General features: G+C 41.4%; 1 protein-coding gene across 2 annotated transcripts in view; it reads right to left on the bottom strand.

Moving 5' to 3' along the window:
• The window catches only part of VSIG10 (V-set and immunoglobulin domain containing 10), a 37,597-nt gene that overhangs the window by 10,779 nt on the left and 2,106 nt on the right, over nt 1-24,712 (bottom strand). The window contains exons 3-5 of one of the 2 annotated variants that reach the window (XM_077292229.1): nt 9,128-9,406; nt 3,865-4,167; nt 2,073-2,336 (exon numbers count right to left, since the gene is read on the bottom strand). In XM_077292229.1, coding sequence (XP_077148344.1) covers nt 2,073-2,336; nt 3,865-4,167; nt 9,128-9,406 — 846 coding nt within the window. The remainder of the gene's footprint in view (nt 1-2,072; nt 2,337-3,864; nt 4,168-9,127; nt 9,407-24,712) is intronic. The other variant, XM_077292233.1, reaches the window with a different exon arrangement.

Genomic DNA, 24,712 nt, shown 5'->3' with positions numbered 1-24,712 from the left:
TACAGTACATAGCAGGGGCACATTTATAAGATTATCTCAACATATAATGACATAAAAAAATAATATAAGTTATGCGACAATGAGGTTTATAAGCCAAGCAATGCAGTGTGAATATACTCTTAATGTTTAAAATGGCTTTCTAATATAAATAAAACTGACTGTATGTATGTATGTATGTATGTATGCATGTATGTATGTATACACACACACGCATACATACATACTTACATACAGTACAGACCACCAAAAGTTTGGACACGCCTTCTCATTTAAAGTTTTTTCTGTATTTTGATGACTATGAAAATTGTAAATTCACACTGAAGGCATCAAAACTAGGAATTAACACATGTGGAATTATATACTTAACAAAAAAGTGTGAAACAACTGAAATTATGTTGTATATTCTATGTTCTTCAAAGTAGCCACCTTTTGCTTTGATGACTGCTTTGCACACTCTTGGCATTCTCTTGATGAGCTTCAAGATGTAGTCACCGGGAATGGTCTTCCAACAATCTTGAAGGAGTTCCCAGAGATGCTTAGCACTTGTTGGCCCTTTTGCCTTCACTCTGCGGTCCAGTTCACCCCAAACCATCTAGAATGGGTTCAGGTCTGGTGATTATGGAGGCCAGGTCATCTGGCATAGCACCCCATCACTCTCCTTCTTGGTCAAATAGCCCTTACACAGCCTGGAGGTGTGTTTGGGGTCATTGTCCTGTTGAAAAATAAATGATGGTCCAACTAAACACAAACCGGATGGAATAGCATGCCGCTGCAAGATGCTATGGTAGCCATGCTGGTTCAGTATGCCTTAAATTTTGAATAAATCCCCAACAGTGTCACCAGCAAAGCACCACCACCATCACACCTCCTCCTCCATGCTTCACGGTGGGAACCAGGCATGTAGAGTCCATCCGTTCACCTTTTCTGCATCGCACAAAGACACGGTGGTTGGAACCAAAGATCTCAAATTTGGACACATAAGACCAAAGCACAGATTTTCCACTGGTCTAATGTCCATTCCTTGTGTTCTTTAGCCCAAACAAGTCTCTTCTGCTGTTGCCTGTCCTTAGCAGTGGTTTCCTAGCAGCTATTCTTCCATGAAGGCCTGCTGCACAAACTCTCTTCTTAACAGTTGTTGTAGAGATGTGTCTGCTGCTAGAACTCTGTGTGGCATTGACCTGGTCTCTAATCTCAGCTGCTGTTAACCTGCGATTTCTGAGGCTGGTGACTCGGATAAACTTATCCTCAGAAGCAGAGGTGACTCTTGGTCTTCCTTTCCTGGGACGGTCCTCATGTGAGCCAGTTTCTTTGTAGCACTTGATGGTTTTTGCCACTGCACTTCGGGACACTTTCAAAGTTTGCCCAATTTTTTGGACTGACTGACCTTCATTTCTTAAAGTAATGATGGCCACTCATTTTTCTTTGCTTAGCTGCTTTTTTTCTTGCAAATACAAATTCTAACTGTCTATTCAGTAGGACTATCAGCTGTGTATCCACCAGACTTCTGCTCAACACAACTGATGGTCCCAACCCCATTTATAAGGCAAGAAATCCCACTTACTAAACCTGACAGGGCACACCTGTGAAGTGAAAACCATTCCCAGTGACTACCTCTTGAAGCTCATCAAGAGAATGCCAAGCGTGTGCAAAGCAGTCATCAAAGCAAAAGGTGGCTACTTTGAAGAACCTAGAATATAAGACATAATTTCAGTTTCCCACTTTTTTGTTAAGTATATAATTCCACATGTGTTAATTCACAGCTTTGATGCCTTCAGTGTGAATGTACAACTTTCATAGTCATGAAAATACAGAAAAATCTTTAAATGAGGTGTCTGTACTGTATATACATATATACACATACTGTATATACATATATATATATATATATATATATATATATATATATATATATATTCATACATACATACATACACACACGACACAGATGATTGTCTTTCTGATACTCAGATTTAGAGATTATGTTTTTTTTCAAGATTCTAAATTGAAAAGAAAGTCTAGAAATGGAATGTGTGGCACAATGCAGCGGTAAATACAGTCATTTGTTTCCTTACTTAATTGAACTTCACACATCTCCTCTTTCATTATATTTGCTATCGAGTGTTTTCCTTTGCAAATAAGCTTTTGTCCATTAGGATACTGGGAGCCATTTACAGTCAGCTCCAATGTGTCTGAAGTCCCATTTGACAGTATATTACTGCTATTTTCCCATTGCAGTAGTGGAGATGGATAGCCTCCATGCCAAAAGCATGTCAATGCCAATGCTGAGGGAACAGCTTTGTACTGAGCACTGCACTTCATAGGAAAAGCAGGTGGATCTGTGAGGGTAAAAAAAAACAAAACAAGAATATAATGTTAACTTTTCACAGCCACTCAATTACCAAATGGTTTTCCACTTAAGGCCCATTTAAATGAGTTGTTGGGAATGATCATTACTTGGTTGCTCATTTATCAGCTTGTATCCACATGTGGCAATCACCTGAACGAGCAAAAACGCTTGCTCATGTTGGCATTAAAATTATGATCGGCAGCACACTGTCCTATACTGTGTAAACAGGTGATGTGCTGCCGATAACATGTGTTTTCTATAAACACAGAACTTTCCTCAGCTGGTCTAAACAGGCTAGTACATGATCGGTGGTCATTACATAGCCCAGATCACCTTGTATGAAGGAGTCTGACTGGTCACATTGTTGCTGGGTTCTGTTACTTCAGTGTCCACACGTTTTTCAAAGCAAGAATAGTATAGTCTGCAGCACTTTGTTTACGATTGACAGAGCTAGACCCCAAATGTACCCCATTTCAAGATGAACTCCCAGAAAATGTCGCCTCCAGAAGCCTTCTGGTAACTTTTAAACATATAATCATCGCTTAAAGGGGCATTCAAGTTCCTAAATTGCTTCAATTGTTTAGAAAGCATGAAAATAGAGCAAGCAAATAAATTGCAAACTTATCTGCTGTCATACTCCTGCAATGAGAGCTTTTATCTTTCATAGTGTACAGCATGTTTCCATAGAGCTCGGCCTCCAGATTCTTTCTGACAGGGTGCAGTATCTACACGACTCCAGCCCACTGAGTTCTATAAAGCAGTTACCTGATTACGGTACTTTTCTCCTCCTCCCTCATCTTCTGAAGAGATACAGTTATAATCACCAGCCTGCAGCTTTCACTGAAGGTCTGCTAATCTCAGCTCTCTGCTATAACCTGAGCATGTGCTTGTTCAAATGCCTTGTTATAGCTATATATAATACACTGATAGCTGAATGGGTTACTGCAAAAATGTGCTGAGCTTTATGGTTCTGCTAATACTACAGATCTACTATTCACCAGAACCGTCACTCAAAGAGGGAAGAGTGTGCCTTGCCAGAAACTGAGAAGTAAGGAAAGTAAGGAGAATGCATTGCTCCTGAGCTGCTGAAGAGAACTTGAGAATCCACCTTTAAGGACTGGTTCACTGGCCACCTTCAACTTCTTATGTTCTGTACACTCACACCATGGAAATGGCGCACTGGTCCCTTCTCCTCTCCTGACTGGTATCCAGGGCCAGTAATCTTATTCCACAAGTGCGGAATATCGTGGTGCACCTCTACAGCTCGGATCAACTCCGTATGTACAGAAAAGTCTACCCTAGAAGGTATACCACTTTTTTTTGTGGAAGCAAAAGCATATAGGGGTTCAAGGACCTTTACGGAAGTCCTATCACAGTTTTGTACAAAACGGAGCTATAATATGGAATATGACATGTACTTTAGTTAGTATGTGGATGAAATATGTTGGCAAGTCCTATTTCTGGCAAATCACTGGAGATTTAATCTATTGATGGTTGTGGAGAGTTATCATACTTACGATATACAAGAAGCTGAAGAGTGTAGTTGAGCGTCTTCTTACTAAGAGGATTTACAACAGAGCATGTGTAGTTTCCCTGGTAATTTGCAGCTACGTTGCTCAAATAAATATTAAGAAAGCTTGCATTTACTGAGTGAAAAAGCTCAGGAACACTCCCCGATTGGAGCGTAATCGAATTTGTCGGTTCAGGGATGGAATAACTAGTGCAGCTGAAATTTATGTTGGAACCACTTGAAGTGTAAAGGGTACCATTTGGAAGAGTCTTGGTAGGAGATATCAGGAAAGTGATATTATGGGGACCACCTGAATGGATAAAGGGAAGTTAATATTCACATGGATTCTTAGTTGGTAATAATACAGATTAAGGAGTTAAAAACTGACAAGATAACTATAGTGCAATTATTAGTGAATGCACACCAATATAAGCAGCATTTCCCTAATATATTGGTATAGTTCTATATTTTGCATAGATGTATTTTATTGGTTCCATATTTCGATTATCCAGAATGCATGGTCAGGAATGTAATAACGTCACAAACATCTTTATGCAAAAGCATAATCTAATGTGAATGGACCTCAAGTAAGTTTCTTGCGAGTCACTGGAGACCTCACCATCTTAAATTAGTTGATTCATCGTCAATGTAAATGTCTGACCACAAGACCTATTGGGGGATATGAACATTGGGATTCCAGCTGGATTCTGCTTATAAAGCAGCTATCCTCTTGAGACAATCCTATGTAAAGTGCCTTTTCTCTTTTAAAGGGAATCTGCCAGCAGGTTTTTGATATTTAAATCTGACTGCAGCATAATGTAGCAGCAGAGAGCCCGATTCCCGGGATGTGTCACTTGCTCAACAGCTTGCAGTACTTTCAATACAATCAGTTTTTATCAGCAGGAGATTATTACTGCAGGACTAGGTGTTGCGTGCCAGGCAGTCCAGTTAAAATGTAACCCCACCCCCATTTCCGATTGGCATGTTGCTGACCATGTTCAGTGTACACAGGAAGCCGCCAAGCAGTAGTGTGGGCAGGTTATACAGAACTCAAATTATGACCACTGCTACATCTACAGCACAGAAAACAAGGATTCTATCAAAACTGCACCAAGAGTCCAGTAAGTGATAGATCACTAGAATCAGGCTCTCTGACCCTACATTATGATGCTCTGCTTACATTGACAAGCCTGCTGACAGATTCCCTTTAACCCCTTCATGACATGCGCCTTACATGTATGGTGCATGTCATGTCCCTCCCTTTGATGTCGGCTCTGGCACTGAGCCCACATCTTTCCCGGCACATGTCAGCTGTTCTCAACAGCTGACATGTGCCCCTAACAGCCATAGGTGGAACTGCGATCCACCTATGGCTGGCCCTTAAGCCATTAAATGCCGCTGTCAATCTCTGACAGCGGCATTTAATATGATCGCACCGTAGGCACATTACTAATCCCGACCATCGGTGACCCCATCACATGATCGGGGGTCACCAATGGGTCAGCATGACGACCAGAGGTCTCCAGCAGACCTCTATAGTTGTCACAGCCAGATTGCTATGAGTGTCGCCCAGCGGCGCTGATAGCAAGTGAGCATTTCTGCTACACATAGGCGATCTGCACCGCCTGTGTGTAGCAGAGGTGATCGGGTTATAGCAGCTTCTAGTCTCCCATGAACTATTTAAGCACGTGAAAGCAAAAAAAAAATTGTTTTTTTTTTTAAATATTTAAAAGAAAATCTATATAAAAAGTTCAAATCATGCCCCATTCAAAATAAAACAAAAAAATAATAAATATACATATATTTGGTATTGCCGGAATTGCCAGATCTATCAATATAAAAAGAATACATCCGATCGGTAAATGTCGCAGTGAAAAAAAAAAAATTAAAATGCCAGAATTCCGTTTTTTTAGTCACCGCAGCATTGTATTAAAACGCAATAACGGGAGATCAAAAGATCGTATCCACATCAAAATGGTATAATTAAAAACGTCAGCTCGGCACGCAAAAATAAGCCCTCACCCGGCGCCAGATCACGAAAAGTGGAGACATTACAGTTCTTGGAATATGACGTAATTTTAATTTTTTTTTTTTTTTTTTAAACAAACTTTGGATTTTTTTTTCACCATGTAAATAAATTAATCTATACATGTTTGGTATCTAGGAACTCATAATGACCCACAGAATCACAATGGCAGGTCAGTTTTAGCATTTGGTGAACATAGTAAAAAAAAATAAAAAATCCAAAACACACCAGACTTGGAATTTTTGTACCGTTTTCGAGTACATGACTTGGTAACAGCAATGGTGTCGTTCAAAAGTACAACTAGTACCGCAGAAACAATCCCTCACACGGCCATGTTGACGGGGGGGGGGGGGGGGGGGGGAGAGTTATGGCCCTGGGAAGAAGGGGAACGAAAAACAAACTCAAAAACGAAAAATGGGCCAGCATGAAGGGGTTGAAAGAAAGTAAAATGATGCAGCACTTGTTATGCTTAGTTAACAGGTATGTGCACAACATAACGCAGGTTTTTAGCCATATCTGTATGTCTGAGAGGAACATTGAAATGAGTGAAACTGAAGAATATCTGCTTTAATGATGCAAAATTTGTTCAGAAATTTCTGTGGCACAAAAAAAAAATGCAATGACGAATCGGGGCCTTTGTCTCCAGCACTCGTATATTCTATGCGCATACAGAGCCATTCTCCCATAACAGCAGCGCTGCTAGAGGAGAATATCTACTGTACCTGTATACCGCATTCCATCAGGACAACTTATTTCTTCTTACCCTTTTGGACAGATTGTAGCCAGTGTTAACTTCAGTGTTGAGAACAAAGTCATTTCTTTTTATGTTCAGCGTACCTCACCATATTTTTTCCTGATACTATACTAAAAACTATGTGAGAACAGCATCACATGCACAATCACAAAGTTCTGGTATAGCGCTATAAATCCCCTTGAAGAAGGTTAAACGAGTGTTTAATTAGAGACTGCCCCTCTTAACCCCTTCCCGACAGTGCGATTTTCCGTTTTTCGCTCCCCTTCTCCCCAGAGCTCTAACTTTTTTACTTTCCCATGAATATGGCCATGTGAGGACTTGTTTTTTGCAGGGTGAGTTGTACTTTTGTATGACACCATTGATTTTACCATATTGTGTACTGGAAAACGAGAACAAAAATCCAAATGCACTGAAATTGCAAAAAAAAGTGCAAGTCCACAATAGTTTTTTTTTTACCATGTTCACTAAATGCTAAAACTGACCTGTCATTATTATTCTCCAGGTCATTAAGAGTTTGCAGATATCAAAACACGTCTAGGTTCTTTTTTATTTAATTGGTGAAAAAAAGAATCCCACACTTTGTAAGAAAAAAAAAAAATTAAAAACCGGCACCATTTTCCAAGACCCGTATTATTTTTTGTGCGTTGAGCTGACATTTTTATTGACACCATTTTAGGGAAATATAAGGTTTTGATCGCCTGTTATTGCAATGTTGCAGAGACCAAAAAAAAACATAATTCTGGTGTCTTGAATTTTTTTCTCATTACACCGTTTACCAATCAGATTAATTCACTTTATATTTTGATAGACCGGACATTCCAGTCCAAACGTGTATTTTTATCTGTTATTGTTTTATTTTGAAAGGGGGGCGATTTAAACTTTTTTTCCGTTTAAACAATTCTTTTCTTTAAATTTGCTTCAATAGTCTCCTTAGGAGACTTGAAGCTGTGATCAACCAACGTGTGATGCACATAGCAGGGCTTCAGCCCTGTGTGTAGCAGAAATCATCATCTTCTATGAACGCTGGCTACAGGCTCATAGAAGATCAGCACTTGACAGGGGCGCAGAGCTTCCGGCACACCCAAGTTGAATGTCGCTGTCAATGATTCCGCGGATGTTAGGGGCACATGACAGCTGATCAAATCAGCTGTTATGTATTGGGACCGATGTGGGCACATCGCCAGAGCCCATATCAATGCAGTCTACCTTGTTCATCCAAGGTCATAATGGGATTAAAATGCGTTCAGGGCTGGGCGTATGGATGGGTTTGTTCTTTACAAAATGACCCTTTAAATAAGTCCAGTAATGTTGCACCACATCATGAAGTTCGCAGTTCACGGTAAGAAACACTATAGAAATTGATTCTGCATCACTGCGGAGTTTCAGAGAAAAACGGACTTTAAAAGTTGCCGGGGACCGAGAGCCACACGGAAGACTAGTTGGACAGTTCTCCCTGAACAAGGTCAATGACTGACAGGTCTCTCCCTATGAAAGCATGCAAGGAAAGTTCTGTTCCTCAAGGGAAGCGGGTGGCGAGAATCAAACTGGGGCCTGCTTTTCCAACTAGTATACTACTGTGTGACTTAAAGTAGGTATTTTTCTGAAACACTGCAGCATTTCTGAGTCAAACATACTTGGCTGGAATCGTACAGCCAGCGCTGGATACATGCTGCCAGGTTCCCTTTAAAGGGTTATAGTAAGTTATCCCCTATCCATAAGACAGGTGAACATTTACCAATCGTTAGGGCTGTAGCCAATGGGTTCCTGACGATCCTGAGAACAGGGCTTTGGGAATCTGGGTTTGAGAGCTCTCTATTAATTATTATTTATTATGCTTAGCTTATATAGCGCTCTCTTATTCCACAGCGCTTTACAGACATCATCATCGCTGTCCCCATTGAAGCTCACAATCTAGATTGCCTATCCGTATGTCTTTGGAGTGTGAGAGCAAACCCACACAAACACGGGGAGAAAACACACAAACTCCTTGCAGATGTTGTCCTTAGTGGGATTTGAACTCAGGACTCTAACGCTGCAAGGCTGCTGTGCTAACCACTGAGCCACTGTAAATGGAGCAGTGCATTTTACCATCAGTCAGTCAAGGGGAATGGTCTGTCATCTGAACATCAAATACCTGTTAGGTGGTCTGTCCTATCACAATTGGTAGCTTTAGCCTAATATGTATGGCCACATTCACGCTGCCAATCAAGTTCTGATTATGTTCAACCACTGAGGCTACTTATAACAGGTGATATGGATTTATACCTATGATCCTATGGAAATTACCATTCATTATGTTGGAGAAGAGCTGGTGGCTTTTTCTAGGACGTGCCATCACCACTTCGTGCACAGTGGCAGAAGCCAAGAAGATGGCTTTTGTGGGAACAGAATAATTCTTTATACAAGGGGATAAAGAAATTGTGAGATCTCAATTTTGGGGGCAAAAATATTCAACTATTTGCTGTAAAATGGAATTGAGATAATGCTTACTTGCTATTTTCAGCTGTATTTGAGCCGGAGTGTCGGCCATTTCTGAACAGTCTTTGCAGCCATACAGTCCTTCATCGTCCATAAGTAGATCTTTTATTACAAGAGAACTCCCGTTCAGTCTTGAGTATTTTGGATTAGAACTGGTTTCATTGCTACAGTTCAGTACTTCTTGTTTAGGGTCCTCCATAAACCAAATGACGGGTTTTGTATTCTCTTCTACAGTGCTACATGGTAGAACTGCTAGTCCACCCTTTTCTCCAGAGATGATTGATAATGATGCTGCAACATGTGAAAGTAGTGGGGAAAAAAATACAGAGATTAACCTTAAGCCAAATGAGAATGCAGGCCTTAAAGACATTGATGGGATATAACCAGAACATGCCAAAGTGCTAAGAGGGTAAACGCCAATAAAAATCTATAACACAGTGGTAGCACTGATGGAATCTGCAGGGTCAACATTGGGGTTCCTGCTACATGTAGCATTTGCTAGCCGTCACAGTGACCAGACAGCGATGGCTTATCCTTGCAATCTACCATCAATGACGTAAATGGGAAAACCACATTAGGTAATTTTATAAATGAATGTGAAACATAATTTGTAATTTACATACATATATACATACATATATATTCCCCCCCCCCCCCCTATTGAAATATGGTCTACTCTACTCTATGTAAATCTAGTATTTTCAGCCAAGTGGGCCTGACCCGCAATACATCGTGCTCCTTGGAAATCCTCTTTTAGGACCATGCTCAGTTGGCTAAAACGACTGTTTATACATACGGGAAAGAGCCATATCAAAAAAGGAAACAAATAGTAGATGCAGGGGGACAGCTACAGTACTTCTTCACCAGGTAAGAAAACATTTATGGCAAGTGACAGTTCCTCTATGACAAAATCCATTTTATATAACTTCAAAGTAAAATTAGTCAACAAATTATAATAATAATAAAAAAGTTATTTTCAAGTAAATATAATGTATATTTTGCTTTTATTGTACAGTGTTCGGCCAACCTTTCCGTTCCTCAGTTTTCCTCCGCCTTTTGTCACCTAAAGACAATTCAGTTATGAATATCCCAAAAGGACCGTAATAATGAAATGTCATTTTTCCACAAATTATGGTATCTAAAAATGCAACCATCCACACTCATTATAACTAGTGATGAGCGAATATACTCGTTACTCGAGATTTCCCAAGCACGCTCGGGTGTCCTCGAGTATTTTTTAGTGCTCAAAGATTGTTTTTCTTGCCGCAGCTGAATGATTTACATCTGTTAGCCATCATAAGTACATGTGGGGGTTGCCTGGTTGCTAGGGAATCCCCACATGTAATCAAGCTGGCTAAGAGATGTAAATCATTCAGCTGAGGAAAATAAATCTCCGAGCACTAAAAAATACTCGGAGGACACCTGAGCATGCTCAAGAAATCTCGAGTAACGAGTATACAGGTCCTTCTAAAAAAATTAGCATATAGTGTTAAATTTCATTATTTACCATAATGTAATGATTACAATTAAACTTTCATATATTATAGATTCATTATCCACCAACTGAAATTTGTCAGGTCTTTTATTGTTTTAATACTGATGATTTTGGCCTACAACTCCTGATAACCCAAAAAACCTGTCTCAATAAATTAGCATATCAAGAAAAGGTTCTCTAAATGACCTATTACCCTAATCTTCTGAATCAACTAATTAACTCTAAACACATGCAAAAGATACCTGAGGCTTTTAAAAACTCCCTGCCTGGTTCATTACTCAAAACCCCCATCATGGGTAAGACTAGCGACCTGACAGATGTCAAGAAGGCCATCATTGACACCCTCAAGCAAGAGGGTAAGACCCAGAAAGAAATTTCTCAACAAATAGGCTGTTCCCAGAGTGCTGTATCAAGGCTCCTCAATGGTAAGTCTGTTGGAAGGAAACAATGTGGCAGAAAACGCTGTACAACGAGAAGAGGTGACCGGACCCTGAGGAAGATTGTGGAGAAGGACCGATTCCAGACCTTGGGGAACCTGAGGAAGCAGTGGACAGTCTGGTGTGGAAAGGCGTGTGCAGGAAATGGACTACAGGTGCCGCATTCCCCAGGTAAAGCCACTTTTGAACCATAAACAGCGGCAGAAGCGCCTGACCTGGGCTACAGAGAAGCAGCACTGGACTGTTGCTGTGGTCCCAAGTACTTTTTTCTGATGAAAGCAAATTTTGCATGTCATTCGGAAATCAAGGTGCCAGAGTCTGGAGGAAGACTGGGGAGAAGGAAATGCCAAAATGCCTGAAGTCCAGTGTCAAGTACCCACAGTCAGTGATGGTGTGGGGTGCAATGTCAGCTGCTGGTGTTGGTCCACTGTGTTTCATCAAGGGCAGGGTCAATGCAGCTAGCTATCAGGAGATTTTGGAGCACTTCATGCTTCCATCGGCTGAAATGCTTTATGGAGATGAAGATTTCATTTTTCAGCACGACCTGGCACCTGCTCACAGTGCCAAAACCACTGGTAAATGGTTTACTGACCATGGTATTACTGTGCTCAATTGGCCAGCCAACTCTCCTGACCTGAACCCCATAGAGAATCTGTGGGATATTGTGAAGAGAAAGTTGAGAGACGCAAGACCCAACACTCTGGATGAGCTTAAGGCCGCTATTGAAGCATCCTGGGCCTCCATAACATCTCAGCAGTGTCACAGGCTGATTGCCTCCATGCCACGCCGCATTGAAGCAGTCATTTCTGCCAAAGGATTCCCAACAAAGTATTGAGTGCATAACTGAACATTATTATTTGATGGTTTTTTTGTTTGTTATTAAAAAACACTTTTATTTGATTGGACGGGTGAAATATGCTAATTTATTGAGACAGGTTTTTTGGGTTATCAGGAGTTGTAGGCCAAAATCATCAGTATTAAAACAATAAAAGACCTGACAAATTTCAGTTGGTGGATAATGAATCTATAATATATGAAAGTTTAATTGTAATCATTACATTATGGTAAATAATGAAATTTAACACTATATGCTAATTTTTTTAGAAGGACCTGTATTCACTCATCACTAATTATAACACTTTCCTATCAGAGTTTACATTTCCCAAAGTTAAAAGGATGAAAGCTGCAATTTTATTTTGTTAGGACGTTATAAGGGTTAAAAGTTGACCAGTGATTTCTAATGTTTCTAACAAAATTTACAAAGCCATTTTTTTTTAGGGACCACCTCATATTTGAAGTGAGTTGGGGATCAATATAACAGAAAATACCCAAAAGTGACACCATTCTAAAAACTGCACCCCTCAAGATGCGCAAAACCACATTCAAGAAGTTTATTAACCCTTCAGGTGCTTCCTGAGAACTAAAGCAATGTGGAAGGAAAAAAAAAAATCAAGATTTTACTTAAACAAAAAATTTACTTTGGAACCAAACTTTTTATTTTTATTTTCACAAGGGTATCAGGAGAAAATGGACCACAAAATTTGTTGTGCAATTTCTCCCGAGTACGCCGATACCCCCGTATGTGGGTGAAAGAATGGAAGGGCTCAGAAGGAAGGGAGCACCGTTTGACTTTTTAAACACAAAATTGGCTGGTGCCATGTCGCGTTTGGAGACCCCCTGATGTACCTAATCAGTGGAAACTCCAACCCCAACACATCCTTAATCTTAATCCAAACATTCCCCTAACCCCAACCCTAGCTCTAACCCTAACCCCACCCCAATAACCCTAGCTCTAACCCTAACCCTAGTCCAGAGGTGTCAAACTGCATTCCTCGAGGGCCGCCAACAGGTCATGTTTTCAGGATTTCCTTGTATTGCACAGGTGATAATTTAATCACCTGCACAGAATGATTCCAGCACCTTGTGGAATGCTAAGGAAATCCTGAAAACATGACCTGTTGGCGGCCCTCGAGGAATGCAGTTTGACACCTCTGCCCTAATCCCAACCCTAACCCTAGCCCCAACCCTAACCCTAGTCCCAACCCTAACCCGAAAAAAATACATTTTATTATTGTTATCTAACTAAACGGTGATAAAAATATAGTATATCAAACCCCCCTTTATTTGGATCACTGTTACACTATTAAAAGGCGTATCAGCGGTCCTTAAGGGGTTAAACATGTACTGTAAATAAATCACATGTAGTGAAGATGGAAGATGGGCAGCGGGAAACATGGAGTCACTGCAGTTTTGTATTGGGATGCTTTCACATTGCATTTTTCCACCTGTTCGTTGGTCTGTTGTGGCTTATGTACGAATCATCGCCCCCGTAAAACAGGATTCGAGCATATGCACCAACGGGGCCATAGACTGTAATGGTGCTGACAAAGTGAAAGTGCGCTCTGCAGTACATCATTTTCTGGCGTATATGCCTACTGGAGGTGGACACACAAATTGAAGTCTACTACGCCTGGGTGTACGCCTCAAGTAGGCATATACGCCAGAAAATGATACATGGCAAAGCGCACATTCACTCTGACTCCTGTTTTGCACAGAGCAAAACGCAATGTGAAAGCACGCTAAGGCTAGGGTCACACCTTGCAGGTGAACTGGTTGGGAATAGTTTAATTAAGACAATAGAAGTGCATTTTGCAAGTCGGGCACTGTTTACTTTCACACTTTGGTCAGCCCTAGAGTTGGTCAGGTATTGTTTAATTTTACACATTGGTTTGCAATGTTTACTTATCATTAGTTTAATTAATACGTGCCAGCTCTGACATTCTCAGGTGAAGAGATCAAAACATTATGGTTTAAACTTGGTAAAAATCACAAAAATAAATTAGTTTCACAAACTGATGTACCTGTCTTTTTCCACTAAAAACACAACAAAACCTGATACCTGCGTTTTTTGCTGCTTTTTTTGCAATTACCCATTTCTTTCTATAAGTGAAAAACGCTGCAAAGATGCTGAAAGGGACATGATGCTGTTTTAAAAAACGCATCAGTTTTTCAATCTGGTCAGAAAAAAAAAAAAGTGTGTGTGCAAGAGATTTCTGAAATCTTATAGCTTTTCTTGGTAATGTAAAATTCAGCTTTTAATTTACAGAAAAAATGCAGAAAAAAAAAAAACATAACAAAAAGGCAACATAGCCTTACAGCTCTGCGATACACCATGCGCTGCTGGTAAGTCTCTCTCATTACAGCATTGTAGCGGGAATCTCTTAGTAATATGACACCTGAGGAACGTAATCAAAATGCAATATGTGCCTATAGATTTCCTTAGAACAATGCTGTGTGCACAAGACTTCAGGTTGTCCTTGAGGAAACTAGTAATGAAGATCAGAAGAAGTTTATTTACCAAGTGTGGGGTCAGAATGATAAGAGCTACTTCTCTATGAACTTTGCTTTGGTGAGATGGAAGCTTTTCACAATATTAAGGCAGGGTTCAGATAGCCATATTAATAAATCGTCCATTTTTTTTTCCACATTTTTATTGTCATCTATATGCCATCCGCAAGTGAATTAAAAAAAAAAAAAAAATCTGCTTGATATCCAGTTTTAGGAGACAAAATTAATCCCCTAGTGACAAGCCCAATTTTCAAATCTGATGTGTGTCACTTTAGGCTGTGTTCCCATGACGAGTTTGACACTGTATTCTGCTTTATCAAAACTGCAGCGTCTTAGGGTACATGGCCACGATCAGAAACAGCAGCGGTTTGGACTCAGCGCACTTGTGTTGCATTCAAAACGCTGCGTTCTAGGTTCAATCACAGTGGATGGGATTTATAGAATTTCCATGCTCACTGTGCTTCTATTTGACGCGGCATTAACTTATGCTGCGGCTCGTAAACTCGCACCGCGGGTGTCATCTTCTGTCGTGCAGACGCTAGTCTCCGCAACAGAAATTTCCACAATAGAAACGTATTGATGCAGTAAATCCGCTTGTGTCCAAAGAGCTGCTACTTCCTGATCGAGGGAACGTAGCCTTAGGCTATGTGCGCATGTTGAGTATTTGCTTACAGAGATTTCTGGAAGGTTTCTGCATCTCTTGGCAGCAAAAACGCACACTTTGCAGCGGTTTTGTATGCGTTTTTGTGCAGCAATGAATGCTTTTTTGAGCTAAATAAAGATATTTAAAAAAAAAGTTTTGACATGTAATTTCTTGGTTCGACACCACCTTTTTCATTCTGATGCAGTAGCATCAGAGTAATGGGATTAGGGCTTGGTGTCAGCAGCTGTCATTGACACCAAGCCCTAGGCTTAGTAATGAAAAGTTGTCAGCCCAACACCCTCATTACTAAGTCAGTAAGTAAACACAGACAGACACACAGTCACCAGCCTATGTAGGAGCGTTAACAGAGCTAACCTCCATAGGCTGTAACCAAACAGCAACTGTTCATTTTAAAGAAAAAAAAATAAAAATATTGCGTGGGCTCCCACACAATTTTTATAACCAGCAGAGGGAAAGCCGGCAGCTGATGTTAACCCCTTACTGACAATGGGCATAATAGTACGCCGATGTCAGTATCCCTCCCTTTGATGTGGGCTCCGACGGCGAACCTACATCTTTTCCGAGACATGTCAGTTGTTTTGTACAGCTGACATGTGCCCGCAATAGCCGCAGGTGCAAGTGCGATCCACCCGTGGCTATTAACTAGTTAAATGCTGCTGTCAGCGGCACTGACAGCGGCATTTAAATCGAGCTTCCGGCCATCGGGCTGGAAATACACACACCGGTGACCCCCGTCATGTGATCGGAGGTCATCGATTTATCAACATGACAGCCAGAGGTTGTCTATGTCTGTCAGTGCCGGATTGCTATGATTGCCACCCAGTGGTTGGCGCTCATAGCAACTCAGCAATTCTACTACATAGAGACGATCTGACCATAGCCTCTATACAGCAGAGCTGATTCGAGTTGTGCCAGCTCCTAGGCTCTTATCAGAGACTATTTAAGCATGGCAAAAGTAAAAAAATAAATAAATAAATTGAACTAAAAAAAAAAAAAAATAAAAGTTCAAATTCCCGCCCTTTCGCCCCATTCGAAATAAAAGAATAAAAAAAAAAAATCAAACATACACATATTTGGTATCGCCACGTTCAGAATCGCCTGGTCTATGAATAACAAAGAAGGATTAACCTGATCGCTTAACAGCGTAGTGTGAAAAAAAGTCAAAACGCCAAAATTACGTTGGTTTGGTTGCCGCGACATTGCATTAAAATGCATTAACGGGTGATCAAAAGATCGAATCCGCACCAAAATGGTATCACTAAAAACATCAGCTCAGAACGCTAAAAATAAGCCCTCACCCAAATCGAGATCACGAAAAATGGAGACGCTACAGGTATTGGAAAATTGCGTTTTTTTTGTTTTTTTTTCTTCTTTAACAAAGTTTGGAATTTTTTCCATCACTTAAAGGGAACCTGTCACCCCGTTTTTTCGGTATGAGATAAAAATACTGTTAAATAGGGCCTGAGCTGTGCATTACAATAGTGTAGTTTGTGGACCCCGATTCCCCACCTATGCTGCCGAAATACGTTACCAAAGTAGTCGTTTTCGCCTGTCAATCAGGCTGGTCAGGTCGGATGGGCGTGGTGTCTTCCCCCAGATCTTGCGTAGTTTTCCGTTGGTGGCATAGTGGTGTGCGCATGTCCAAGGTCCCGAATCCTGCACAGGGGTGTGAAAATAGCAGCGATGTCCGTTATTCCATTGGTGGTCGGTGGGCGCGGCCATCTTGCTTTGGCCGCGCGTGCGCAGAAGCGGCGCTCTGCTGGCCGCGGCTTCAGGAAAATGGCCGCGGGCATCCGCGCGTGCGCAGATGGCTATCGCGGCGGCCATTTTCGTGAAGCCGAGATGCGAACTCTGCTTCACGAAAATGGCCGCCGCGATAGCCATCTGCGCACGCGCGGATGCCCGCGGCCATTTCCCTGAAGCCGCGGCCAGCAGAGCGCCGCTTCTGTGCACGCGCGGCCAAAGCAAGATGGCCGCGCCCACCGACCACCAATGGAATAACGGACATCGCTGCTATTTTCACACCCCTGTGCAGGATTCGGGACCTTGGACATGCGCACACCACTACGCCACCAACGGAAAACTACGCAAGATCTGGGGGAAGACACCACGCCCATCCGACCTGACCAGCCTGATTGACAGGCGAAAACGACTACTTTGGTAACGTATTTCGGCAGCATAGGTGGGGAATCGGGGTCCACAAACTACACTATTGTAATGCACAGCTCAGGCCCTATTTAACAGTATTTTTATCTCATACCGAAAAAACGAGGTGACAGGTTCCCTTTAAATAAAAAAAGAACCTAGACATATTTGATGTCTATGAACTGGTAACGACCTGGAGAATCATAATGGCAGATCAGTTTTAGCTTTTAGTGAACCTAGCAATAAAGCCAAACAAAAAACCAGTGTGGGATTGCACTTTTTTTTTTCTTTTTTTTTTGCAATTTCACCGCATTTGGGATTTTTTTTTCCAGTTTTCTAGTACACGACATGGTAAACCCAATGGTGTTGTTCAAAAGTACAACTTGTCCCACAAAAAATAAGCCCTCACATGGCCATATTGATGGAAAAATAAAAAAGTTATGGCTCTGGGAAGGAGGGGAGCAAAAAACGAAAACACAAAACCGAAAAACACTCTGGTTATGAAGGGGTTAATATTCTGGGAAGGAGCCAATAGACATAAAGGTTCTCAGGCTATTAATATCAGCTTACAGCTGTTTGCTAAGCTTTTACTGACTAGTTTACAGGGGAACCCCAGAAAAAAAGTTTACATAGGGTCCCCCTATAACATCTAACCAGCAAAGGCTAGGCAGACAGCTGCGGGCTGATATTAAAAGCATAGGAAGGGGTCATGGATATTGCCCCCTCAAAGCAAAAAAACATCAGCTCTCAACCACCCCAGAAAAGGCACATCTATAAGATGCGCCAAATCTGGAGCTTACCCTCACTCTTCCCACATGCCCTGTAGCGGTGGCAAGTGGGGTGATGGTTGAGGAGGTTGATGTCACCTTTGTATTATCAGGTGACATCAAGCCCGCAGGTTAGTAATGGAGAGGCGTCTATAAGACGCCCCCATTAATAACCCCATAGTGATATTATCAAAACACAGACACAGAGACTAAAGTCCTTTATTTGAAGTAATGACACAGACTCCTTTATTGAAGCTGAATTAAACCATACTTACCGGACGCTTAATCCACTGATGCCAACGTCTCCTGCAACAAAAACAAAATAAACCACAATATTACTCATCTGTCCGCAGGGAAGATAATCCATAATCTTCCACGACGATCCTGAAGACAGCCGGCAATACACCACGGGAGCGATTACCTCCTGTCAGTGTATCACTAAGCTGCCGTGAGAGAGTTCACCGGAGTTCATCAGCTGATTAGCACCGATGCTCTCACTTACGGCACCATCACTGCATGAGAATTTTCTCACAGCAGTGGTGCCGTAAGAGAGATCATGGGAGCTGATGAACTCTCTCACAGCAGCTCAGTGACACACTATGGGAGCGATTACCTCCTGTCAGTGTATTGATGGTGGCCAAGTAGAGCAGTCACATCTCTACAAGGGAGATCGCCGTGGGACACTCAGAATTATGTGGACTACGGCAGACAGGTGAGTATATGTTGTTTATTATTTTACATTTTTTCTAGGAGACAAGGGATTTAGTGTTAGGTGAGTATAATGGGTTTTTTATTTTTATTTGAATATGTACCGTATGTAAATATTTTACACATTGTGTTTTGTTTTTTTAAAATTTATTTTAAAGTGTGTGCAGTTGCCGGGTGATGAGACTACGTGTCCCATCAGCGGCTCCTGCCATCACTGTTCTCAGTGACAGCAGACGTAGGCTGATGGGAGCAATAGTCTCATCAGCCCACGCCTGCTGACCTGCAGTAAGCGTTTTACTGCAGTAAGCGTTTTACCGCAGGTCACATTGTTTCTGCGTGGTCACGCTGACATCTGACAGCATGACCCCGCAGATCTATGACCGACAGTCTTACTAACGGTAGCATTACCGCGGGTCACAGTTATAGCTATTGGATCATGCAGACACCTGACAGGATGACCCCGCAGCGCTGTGGCCGACGGTCTTACCAGTGGTTGCGTTACCGCCAATAATCACCCCGCCGGTGTTTCCCACGCTGTCACACAGATGACAGCGTGGGAAATACCATAGAAAGCCGGTAAAAATGCAAACTCATGATAAAATGCAGTAAATCCGCAAACATTTTTATACCCTTGTTTTTTTTCCTGCGGACTTGACTGGCTCAATTGAAGTCAATGTGTGGAAAACGCTACAAATCGGCACAAAGAATTGACATGCTGCAGAAAAAAAAAAAAATGCACTGCAAATACTCTAAGGAAATGTACTGATCATGTGCAGAGCACTTCAGGATTGCCATTGAATTAGCTTGCTTATATAAGGATTCCATAGCCTTTTTTACCCATTTTATAGCAGAAAAACCTGCACGAAAATGCATAAAAAATGCACTGTGTGCACATAGCCTTAAAGTTCCAGCAAAATAGATGAGATTTATAGAACTCTCATGCTCTCATGATGAAAATCTGCAACATCAAAACCTCACTAAAAGCTCATATGTGGACATAACTCTGGAAGGTTTCAACATCTCTCAGTGATTCGAAGACTGTTTCTAGAATACATGTTGTACTTTATTACTTGTAAATTTGGGTTGATACGTTTTGCGATTATTTATGAAAGTATTGGAAATTTGACGAAAATTTGCAATTTTCAAATGTTGGATTTTATACCTTAAAAAAATAGATAGTAATACTACACAAAAATGTAATAAATAATTCCAGGGTGTCTACTTTACTTTGACACCACCATAGCTGGCAGAATCCAAGCAAGGTACTTGGCCTTAGGTTGCCATGGCAACCATCAGGACCACATTCATGTTTGCGGGAATGTCGATGGACTTAAAGGCATATTCCCATCTCCAAGATCCTATCCCAACATGTAGTAGGTGTAGTAATAATAATAATATTATTAGCAAATACCTCCAATTAGAAATGTAGTATTGTTCTTTTGATTCTCTGTCGATTACCCTATGTGCAGAGCAATGCAGTAGCTTTGGTATCCATGGTTATGACCACTATCAACTAGCTGATTCATTTACTGTCACTATATGAGTGGTCGAAACCATGGATACCTAAGCTACTGCAATGCTTTGCACATAGGGTAAGTGACATAGCGAATCAGAAGAACTATACTACTTTCTAATTGAAGGTATTTGCTCATATTATTACTACACCTACTACATATTGGGATAGGATCTTGAAGATGGGAATACCCCATGAAAGAGGGGGCCCCCACAATTTGTTAACCATCTAGATGTTTGACAGAAGCATCTAGCAGGTTAAACAGCCATGATCAGTGATAACACCAATTGTGGCTGTTGCAGCAGGATGTCACCTATAATGTAAAGTTTATACCTGCTGCACTTTTACCCTTCGTGACATGTTAGTCACTTTTGTGCCTCAGGTCAGTAAAACAAACATATTGGCTGTCATTAAGTATGGCATCTGTGTTTTTTGTTTTTTTTAACACACCCATTTAGCCGGAAAAAAAACAGATCACAGCAGTTAATGCTGCATACTTTAAAATTTGTTTACAAGAACAGAATGGCAGCATCAAGCAACCGCTGATGAACAGTTTTTTTTGCTGATCGGCAGTCGATTAATAGGATGTTTACATAGAAAAACAATTTTTAACGATGTGCACATAACGAACTGTAACAGATCACTCAGTGAGCTTAGGCTGCCATTGGTCTCAGCAGTGCGAGTCCTGGTTACAGAACAATGCGCTGCCAAGAAAGATCATATCACCGTACGGTCGGGTGTTTTGCTGGTTCGTCGGTTGACTGGCAGCCTGTTTAGACTGCAAGATTATTGAGAAACAAGAATTTATAAGAATGCTAGGTCACAAATTCTTGCAATTTACAGTTGTGGCCAAAAGTATTGACACCCCTGCAATTCTGTCAGATAATACTCAGTTTCTTCCTGAAAATGATTGCAAACACAAATTCTTTGGTATTATTATCTTCATTTAATTTGTCTTAAATGAAAAAACACAAAAAGAATTGTCCTAAAGCCAAATTGGATCTAATTCCACACCAAACATAAAAAAGGGGGTGGACAAAAGTATTGGCACTGTTCACAAAATCATGTGATGCTTCTCTAATTTGTGTAATTAACAACACCTGTAACTTACCTGTGGCACCTAACAGGTGTTGGCAATAACTAAATCACACTTGCAGCCAGTTGACATGGATTAAAGTTGACTCAACCTCTGTCCTGTGTCCTTGTGTGTACCACATTGAGCATGGAGAAAAGAAAGAAAACCAAAGAACTGTCTGAGGACTTGAGAAACCAAATTGTGAGGAAGCATGAGCAATCTCAAGGCTACAAGTCCATCTCCAAAGACCTGAATGTTCCTGTGTCTACCGTGCGCAGTGTCATCAAGAAGTTTAAAGCCCATGGCACTGTGGCTAACCTCCCTAGATGTGGACGGAAAAGAAAAATTGACAAGAGATTTCAACGCAAGATTGTGCGGATGTTGGATAAAGAACCTCGACTAACATCCAAACAAGTTCAAGCTGCCCTGCAGTCCGAGGGTACAACCCGTACTATCCGTCGGCGTCTGAATGAAAAGGGACTGTATGGTAGGAGACCCAGGAAGACCCCACTTCTTACCCAGAGACATAAAAGCCAGGCTGGAGTTTGCCAAAACTTACCTGAAAAAGCCTAAAACGTTTTGGAAGAATGTTCTCTGGTCAGATGAGACAAAAGTAGAGCTTTTTGGGCAAAGGCATCAACAGAGTTTACAGGAGAAAAAAAAAGAGGCATTCAAAGAAAAGAACACGGTCCCTACAGTCAAACATGGCGGAGGTTCCCTGATGTTTTGGGGTTGCTTTGCTGCCTCTTGCACTGGACTGCTTGACCGTGTGCATGGCATTGTGAAGTCTGAAGACTACCAACAAATTTTGCAGCATAATGTAGGGCCCAGTGTGAGAAAGCTGGGTCTCCCTCAGAGGTCATGGGTCTTCCAGCAGGACAATGACCCAAAACACACTTCAAAAAGCACTAGAAAATGGTTTGAGAGAAAGCACTGGAGACTTCTAAGGTGGCCAGCAATGAGTCCAGACCTGAATCCCATAGAACACCTGTGGAGAGATCTAAAAATGGCAGTTTGGAGAAGGCACCCTTCAAATATCAGGGACCTGGAGCAGTTTGCCAAAGAAGAATGGTCTAAAATTCCAGCAGAGCATTGTAAGAAACTCATTGATGGTTACCGGAAGCGGTTGGTCTCAGTTATTTTGGCTAAAGGTTGTGCAACCAAGCATTAGGCTGAGGGTGCCAATACTTTTGTCTGGCCCATTTTTGGAGTTTTGTGTGAAATGATCAATGTTTTGCTTTTTGCTTCATTCTCTTTTGTGTTTTTTCATTTAAGACAAATTAAATGAAGATAATAATACCAAAGAATTTGTGATTGCAATCATTTTCAGGAAGAAACTGAGTATTATCTGACAGAATTGCAGGGGTGTCAATACTTTTGGCCACAACTGTAAATGAACCCTTAATGGCAGACCATCATTCCTTGTGTAGAAAGGTTGATCCGAACACCCACATGAGGTCTATGTAGAGTCAGAGCGAAAATACATTAGGCTGAATGTGGCAGCATGATAGGTTGCCCAAGTTAAGGGCAGCATATTACAGCTGCAAGTCCTTACACCTGGTCCTTGACAAAGCAGCCAGTATGAGCCCAGTGGTATTCATGAGACAAGCGCTCCCTCCACCCCCAATTACAGTGACTGACAGGCTGCCCTCTAGATCACCATAGATCCCACCCTGTCACTCTCAGATCTGAGGAGTGGAGGTTCACAGCCCAGGGCATAACCACTCACTTTATCAATGCACCAGACTCACAACTGTGAGTCTGGCCAACTGCACAACATTTATTAGCACCGATATAAAGTCTATCACAATTTTGGATCCTTAAAGGGAAAAGGCAAAGGCAAAAGTAAATTTTATCTAAATCCCTATTTGCTGCCATACTTTACAGTTTTAAGCTATTGTCTAATATACTTGCTTTAAAAATTCCCTACCTTTCCCTAACTACACAATAACTGATAGTCTATTTTTTTTCACTTCCTGTTTGATGACAATTTGTTTGCGAGCCTCAGGGCATGCTGGGATACTCAAACAAAGCATCATCAGAGCAAGGGGTAGTGGCTCCGGTCAGAAGAGAGTAACATTCACGTGGTGCTGGAGTAACGCTTCTTTGGCGCAGTACATGCTACTCGCCCTTTTCTTCCCTGAAAAATGACAATGTGCAGACAATCCGTAAGAGGCAGTACGTTCACTGCGTCCAAACTGCTGCCGTCTATTGAATGCAGGTGAATCCGCCTGTGTTCACTGAATGGATGGCAGAAATTCACATGCTGCGGTCTGGAGAGACGTGCCACATGTCAGGCTCTGCGGGTGATCAGCGGGCTTCTGTGGATCCAGAGTGGACAAGGGATTTCTTGAAATCCCATCCACTATGCTGTAACATCTTGACGCTGCAGGTTGGACGCTGCACAAGTACGCCTCGTCCAACCAGCAGCGTTTACTGATCATCTGCACATACCCTTTAAGGCAGATTTAGCATTTAAATGAATTTTTCAAGTTCTTTTTCCATATGACAGACTATTAGTAATATTTGGTGAGGGTCTGATCATCAGCACCGCCGCCTGTCATCTGATGCTCCAGTGAGCACCTTCATAGTTTACACATCTTTACATCTGTGAAAAATTGACCGTTTTTCCTCTTAAGAGCATCATCTGTTTTTCATCGGCTTTTTTTCTCATCCATTTTTAAAAACTGAAGGAAGTAAATGGTCTGAACTTTTTCTTCCATTGACACTTCGCAATTGATTAGTTAGTGATGAAAGAAAAACTGATGAAAAACTGATGCTTTTCATCCTTAATGGCCGATTCTGATACGGCTCCATTTTGTTCATGGATGTGTGATTGGAGCAATGAAACTCTCCAGGGCCACGTGGATAAAAGTATCAGATGTGAACACAGCCTAAGGCCAGGGTCACACAACCGCAGATTCTCTCATCTGATTACGTCATCCGGGTGCAGTCAGTCCGATGTTTTCTGTGAAGACTTGGATGTAAGGCGAGTGGCATCTGATTTCAGTGTGAAATCGCAGCACTCTGTCAGTGTTTTTTACAGACACCTCATTGTAGATTGTAAGCTCTCACGAGCAGGGTCGCCTTATTTTGCTTTAATTATTGTATTGTTAACGTTGTTACTTATGACTTGTGTTTGAAACGGTTAAACTGTAAAGCGCTGCTGAATATGTTGGCGCTATATAAATAAAGATTATTATTATGATGGAGTGATGGTTCGGTATTACAGTTGTTACAGCTTCACATAGAGATTTTTCTACAGATACCTAAAATTGAGGGTTAACGGAGATTCAGGCTATGATTGCACAGTGCTTTTGGGGGCAGATCTGCTTCAATATCCTCATTAAATACAAATTAACCGGATTGGTATTACAAGTGTATGGGAAATGTACTTTGCTGTTCATATTTTAGTGTTTTGTTTTTTTTTTATTTCTGAAGAAGT

Source organism: Ranitomeya variabilis, chromosome 1 (genome assembly GCF_051348905.1).
Source record: "Ranitomeya variabilis isolate aRanVar5 chromosome 1, aRanVar5.hap1, whole genome shotgun sequence".
NCBI lineage: Eukaryota > Metazoa > Chordata > Amphibia > Anura > Dendrobatidae > Ranitomeya > Ranitomeya variabilis.
The sequence above is the reverse complement of the archived record's forward strand: the minus strand, read 5'-3'. Positions and strand labels throughout refer to the sequence as shown.